At 30.4% G+C, this 6,872-nt stretch overlaps 1 protein-coding gene across 1 annotated transcript in view; it reads right to left on the bottom strand.

Moving 5' to 3' along the window:
• Positions 1–248: 248 nt before the first annotated feature.
• The window catches only part of LOC118197189 (uncharacterized), a 90,940-nt gene continuing 84,316 nt past the window's right edge, over positions 249–6,872 (bottom strand). Inside the window, exons 4-5 of the mRNA XM_035368698.2 lie at positions 2,515–2,587; positions 249–936 (exon numbers count right to left, since the gene is read on the bottom strand). Coding sequence (XP_035224589.1) covers positions 2,531–2,587 — 57 coding nt within the window. The 3' untranslated portion in view covers positions 249–936; positions 2,515–2,530. The remainder of the gene's footprint in view (positions 937–2,514; positions 2,588–6,872) is intronic.

Below are 6,872 nucleotides of genomic sequence, written 5' to 3'. Positions count from 1 at the left end.
TTTCTTAATTAAAAAAATATTTGTGAGGAAAATCAAGAGATGATCATGTAAGATGAAACTATCAACTTCATAATTTTTCTATCAAACTTTAACCAGAATATTGCCTGAGAAATAGGATGGTAACATATTAATGTTATAAAATATATCTGAGGGGTTAAAAATGGATAAAAGCTTAAACATCACATGATAAATGTCTCTTCAGTAAATAATTGCTTTGAAGGTTAATCGAAAATATATGATAAATTCATAACAAATGCAAAATAGAATGAATTTAATTCTTTACATCATTTTACATACATAATATATACAACATTTTATACTTTTTACAGCAATACTTATCATAGATATACATATTTCTTTGTTCTAAAATTTTCATCGATAATTCAATATCTACAAGAAACGTTATGAAAGCATTCGGTATATAAAAACAATATGAAATAAGCACATAACGTAATGATAACATTTAACATTTATTAAATATTATAAGTCAATTGTCTTTTGTTAAACTTTATGAAATAATTGATCCTTAAATTTAGAAGGAAGTCCTTTGCCTTTCATAACAGTATAACTGTCCTGACTCAAAATCAGTTGTTTGGAATTTTCTAGCTATATAATATGATACAAGAATTAGATATCTTGTGAATAGGATCTTTCCAAAAAAAAAAAAAAAAAAAGGTACATACTGTAATCTTAAAGTTACTTAGTGACAATTCCACATTGAAACACCCAGTTCTTTTCTTAATGATATATTTTAAATCATATAGTTTTAGTCATTGTATTGTCAGTTTATACGTATCAATCTACAGCCACGAATAATAACTTTTTGATTTGTGTTTCTTTTCACAAGGAGAGGCACACGGAAAATATGACGTGGCTATCACAGATTTCAGGCGACAGATGGCAGCACTAGGAAGTTGTGCGTCGAATAAATGCAATCTATAAGGTAAAAAAGATCATAAATAATTTGATTCTACTCAACACAAAGCCAGTTTTATTACTCTTTTTTTATATTTATATTTTAAATAGAGTAACTTAATTTAAAGTACACATATATGCTGAAAAGTTCTTTACATTTTTTTATTAAATGTGTAATAATTTATAGATAAGTGCAGGGATTCTCAACCAGTAGGAGAATTCCCGTTGAGAGGGAATGTAGTAGTTTCAGGATGAATGCAGCCAGAATTTTCTTTGACTGTTAAGTATTTAGTTTTAATTTATGCTTATGAAAAATACTGTTATTCAAGTTTTGGTATTTATCAACATTTTCTATACTTTTGTTTAATTTATAGAACACGCTAGAAAATAATCTAAATCTGAATAAATTATAAGTATTTTTTGAATTTTGGAAAGGAAGTGGGGTCTCTAGTAATCTTCTAGCAATATTGAAAGAGATACATGGTGCAAGACAGGTTGAGAACCGCTGCATTAGCACCATAAAAAGGCTTTTAATATATTAAGGCTGTGCCTATATTATTTTGACTATATCACTTTTACATTTTTTTTTTTTTTTTACACAACTTTGAAATAATTATCATCCACATTTTTAGACACTATTTCAGTCAAATTTCCTTTAGTTCCATCGTAAAGAATAAACTTCTTGATAATTAATTGGTAATTAAACAATTATTTCTCAAGAATTAAATAGCAGTGAAATCAGATAAGTATAAAACTAAATTTTAAGTATAAAACTAAATTAATTTAAATTTAAATCAAAAGTCTTACAGACAAACAATGAAGACTGAGTCTAATAGAACCTCTGGTTGAGGAAACAAACTTTTAATTCATTAAGTTCCAATCAATTTAAATAATGTAACTAAAATGCATTGATTGAATTGGAAGAATAAAAATTATATTTTGTATTTACAGGATCGACCTTTGTTATAATGTTATTTCCGGTTACCTGTAAATATTGTTGCGTGCGTACGGGTTCGTAATAGATTGAATGCACAAGTCTTATGAAAAGTTAACAAAATTTATTCTTATCAAAAGAAATAAAACAAAGTGCTGAAACTTTTCCTCGCCGATATTCGTACAATATCACATAGTAGGTATATTTTAAATTACTAAAACGTTAAATAAAACACAATTCAAAGCGCAAGAGAAAGCTAATCCGATCTCGCAGCGAATTTGCTGTAATCAACAACAAAACTTAGTAAACAACTGAACTGAGATGTTTTGCTCCAGCTTTTATAAGCTTTTTAATCATGCACAAGAACATTCTGGTATTTTCTCGAAGTTTCTGGAAAACAAAGCAGTTCAATTAGGAGATATCTATTTAATAAATGTTAAATGCGCGTGCTCCTGTATTTTTACTTTTTCGGCGTAGCTTTCTCTTAAAACTCGTCATGCGCTGCATTGCACGGGGAAATAAAACAATTTTAGCTAAATAGTTAACTAAATACAAAATCCGTAACAATATGTATAAAAGGCCAAGTTGTAACTTTCGCGTTTAGTATTAACAGTCGTAACATCTAAAAATTTTATACAGTTTTGAGTAATAAAAAGTTTTCTCACCTGATGTAAGTAAATATTATAACATCACAGCTTCTTGAGTGGCAACAGCTTCATACAAGTACCGATGATCCGTCTGCGAAGAGAAATAGTACTATTTCAACCAATGAAGAGATATCAAACTTCAGTGCAATCAAATAAAACAGCAACATTGAGTAAAAATATATTCTGCTGTACAGAAATATTTAAGTACTGAAGTTCACTTAAAACGTCACTATAGGCATTTACATTTTTTTTCGCATTTTACACTCCCATATACTTTTTTTTTTAACTTAACAATTTAATTAAATAGTAAATAACCTTACTTTGATTGGGTCAAAAGATTTAACTAAAAGTTGTGTTATTAAAATAGTATAGTATCTGAAATGGATATATCGAATATCGAACAATGTAATAATAAGGAATAATTAATTAAATAAGGAGTAATGAATTAAAATTTAATAATAATGATGATTAATTTAATAATAATGATGATGATTTCGATTATAATATTGTAAAATCTAACCTAAATTATTAGCTTTTTTTTAAAGATAATTTCTGATTTGTCTTTCGAACGTTCATTTTGTTTCATACAGAAAGCTAATAATAATAAATAATTAATTATATTTTAATGAAGGGAATTATTAATAGTTTCATTTTTAACATTGTAAAGCCATATTAAGATAATAACGTTTTAAAGCTAACTTCTGACCTATCCCGTCTGACTTCGTATGCACAACTGCTCATTTTACTACAGTATGAGAAATAACAAAAAGAGTTTGGTAGACAAATATGACGACAAGTTAATTGTAACGGAGTTTGATTTGAAAGTTCTGATTACCATAATTTCTAACTGATGGACTGGCAGTTATATAGAATACAAATACATAATTCTTAAGGCTAATTATAATTGTTATATTAAGGGAATTATAACTGTTATACGCAAGTGAATAAGTCCTTTTTTTTCCTCCGTAACTATAAATAGCTCATAACTTAAAGCAGATTTTTTATTATTTTTTATTTCAGCACTTTCCTTTAAGCAGCATGAAGTCTTTCTAGAATGAGTGGAAAATTTTTCTATGCATCAGATCCCAAAAGAGAGGGCTCAAGAGAAAGAAGCATACAAAATCTGAAAAAGAATATAAAGCAGGTGCTGCGAAGTAGAGTGACCTCGCTCTATTCAACGGAACATCTCCCTCCCTCCTGCTGAAAGTGGGTCCCATAAGAGGTACCACCAAAACATTCTGTCACGTGACTATTTTTCTACAATATGAAAAAGAAACTTTTCCCACTTGTGTTTGGTTCCTTCTGCATTTGATGTTGTTGCTATGGCCAAAAGCTATTTATGTAAAAAAATCTCTTAATTTTGTTACAATACATGCTTGTATTTCTTCAGAGATTTATCAGTTAAAGTAAAAATATATTTTGTATTTTTCTTTGTTAAATTTTTAGCCAATGCATCATTTTCTTCTGATTTTGCCCTTTTCCTCTTTTTAAATTATAAGATTGCTATTGTTTTGCTAACGGTTTCAGCTTTGTCTATTTCTCCCATCTATTTTTCCTTTCATTTCATTGATTCGCTCAGGAATTATGCAAATAAGGTGTTATATATAACAGAAGCTAAAGAAAGGCGAGATTATGTTGATTGACTGGTAGTTTATGTAGTTGTATGATCCACACTGAATTGTAGCTGTTGTTGAGTCAGCTAGAAATTATTCTACTGTTTCGTAACAGATTAAGAATAAAGAATTAATTTAATTCAGTTAAAATATACTGGTACTCATAAAATAGGAGATCCACCATTTATTATTCAATTATATTACACATAATTAAGGCCAGATTTACTTTTCTACAAGGAGGAACTGTGAGTTTGCAATATTTTCGTTGGTTGTTTTTGCAAAGCGCAAGTTGTGAATTTTCATTATAAGTGTTAATTTAGAAGCGTTGGTGTGCGTTTTAAGTTAATCTGAACTAACTTTTGGTGGAAATGGTTTATCAAGCGACACTGAAGCTGCATACTAGTTAAACTAGAATTTTAAACCGGATATTACGAAATTTTGAATAATGAGTTCGCTTATTACAGAGATGTATTTAATGCAGAAAATTTAAAATTAAATAAAATATTATGAAAGCTGCAAAAACACATATGATAAAATTGAATTTAAAATCTTCAGTGCGCGTCGTTTTTCAAATAATGTATGAAAATTCTTTATTATATATGGAGCAGAATTTCCTCCATATTTCATGCAAGCTTATTTGTAATTAAACTGTAGGCATATAAGAAAGGGCAGAAGTTATTCAATTTATGTGGAAAAGAATTTAAAAAATAATATAATTCAAAGGAGATAAAATACAAGAAAAAACTATCCATTAATTCATATGGCTGACTTACTTCACACAAAACAAAATTTTTAACCCAAAGATCCTTTAAACATAAGTTTCGAACCCATTCTGATATGTAATGAAGTTTCTGAATGAAATTTTTGCTTCTTTTGCTAGATATTCATTTAAAGAAGTTGCTGTTTCGCAATATCTCTGCTTTGGATTATCTGTTTCCGTAGTGATAGATTAAAACTGTAATGGATCTAACTCTTATCTGTTCGAAGAATTTTTGCGTCTATGAATCTTAGCTTTTCTTCATTTAATGGGGCCGCATAGAATTAAAAAATTTCAGAGGTATCATGAAAGAGCTGATGATAACATACTTACGATATTCTGTTTTGTGATTTTTGAAACAGGTGATAACGCAAAAGCCTAACTTATTCAACAGAAATAGTACTTTGAATTTCGAAGTTTGGCAGTTTTTAAAGTAAAGAATGTAGCACTATATATGGTATATACAAGGTGTAGCACGGAGAGGCCGATGCAAGGAAATTCTGTTTGTTACAGAGAACTACCCAGTTGTCGCTTTTGTGTACAAATAACGCAGCAACGGCGGACGCGCTCTGGCGGGAAAAAAGAAAAGAACTCAGTTGAACGAGTGATGCGTCTAATATTTGCCGAAAACGATAGACCGTTCTCGTACTTATCTGAAACGCAATACTTCTATGACTATTTTGTAAATATTAATTGTGTGTATATATTTTATATGTTAGTAACAAAATTCTAAAAAAATACATTAGAGTTCGGCAAGATGATAAAATTTAAAACACCAGTAAAGAAGCAAACTTTGAAATCAACTTGGTTACCATGAAAAACACTTTTCCAACAAGTCATCAACAAGACTCGATACCCGAATGCTTTTTACTAGCAGATTCAAGCCTCATATATATATATATTTAAAAAAAAAAAAAAAAAAAAAAACCTGATAATCTTGTTTACCGTGATATTACTTAAATCTAGCATTTAAATTTTCAATGTGTTAAGCATTCTTTGGATATAGCTTGTAGAGACATTAGGTTATTTTGAAAGCAAGAGATGTGAAAAATGAGCAATGCCCTCGCTGGAAATCGAACCGCGGACCTCTCGAATACGCGCCGAGCGTGCAGACCACTACACCACGAAGGCACGCTAAGGAGGCGGGAGAAATACCTTATAAGCTTACTTTTCTTCATGCATTTTCAATATGATGCATTGTGCACGATAAACAATGTCTCATGTTAGTTATGTTAAAAAGGAATCCTACCAAGATCTAAACTTCTGTTGGAATTTAATGCTGAACTTCTGCTCTTAATGCCGTTTACAGTAGTTACCTATAACTAAAGCAACACCATTTTCATCGAAATTCTGCCGGTGCAATATAGTTTCATAAGCTGTTCTTGTTGATATTTAATGCCATTTCAGTGAATTATTAGCAAAACGTTATTCTACCAGTTACATGAGAAATGTCATTAAGGAGAAAGAATCTTGTTTACCCTTCGGGTACTGCACTGCCTGCTCGTATTTTGCAAGAGAGAAAATACATCCTTGCAAGCCACAAAATGCGATAAATGGTATCTGTATCTTATCTTCATTACTTGACCTCTGCTCTACGAGATCTGTTTACCCGTCCGTCCACGAACTATTGCTTGACAAGAAAAACCTTTCGGAAATAAATAAACAAATACACACGATGATGCGAGAGAAGTAGAGACACACGAACCAGTTTCGGGTGGGTGTTTCAGGCGAGTCCGTCCGATTATACGACCGATGTTATAATATACGTCAAAAAGAGAAATAAAATATAAAGAAAAAAGTAGGTGGAAAAGAAGGGGGATAAAAGATCAGCGACCGCTTTTACTTCAAGAAGTTGCGGAAGATTCCATCTGTTACTAGGCGACACTGAGGCGGCCTCATGAGGCAGGTGTCTCTTTTTCCACCCGCCTCTTTTAAAGCCTTCGAGATGAATTTAAGCTTGTTCTTAGTGTATTTAGAATATCAAAATGATTATTTGCTTAATTTTG

Source organism: Stegodyphus dumicola, chromosome 12, assembly GCF_044657685.1.
Source record: "Stegodyphus dumicola isolate Sdum_Otavi_A_Nest chromosome 12, ASM4465768v1".
Taxonomy (NCBI): domain Eukaryota; kingdom Metazoa; phylum Arthropoda; class Arachnida; order Araneae; family Eresidae; genus Stegodyphus; species Stegodyphus dumicola.
The sequence above is the reverse complement of the archived record's forward strand: the minus strand, read 5'-3'. Positions and strand labels throughout refer to the sequence as shown.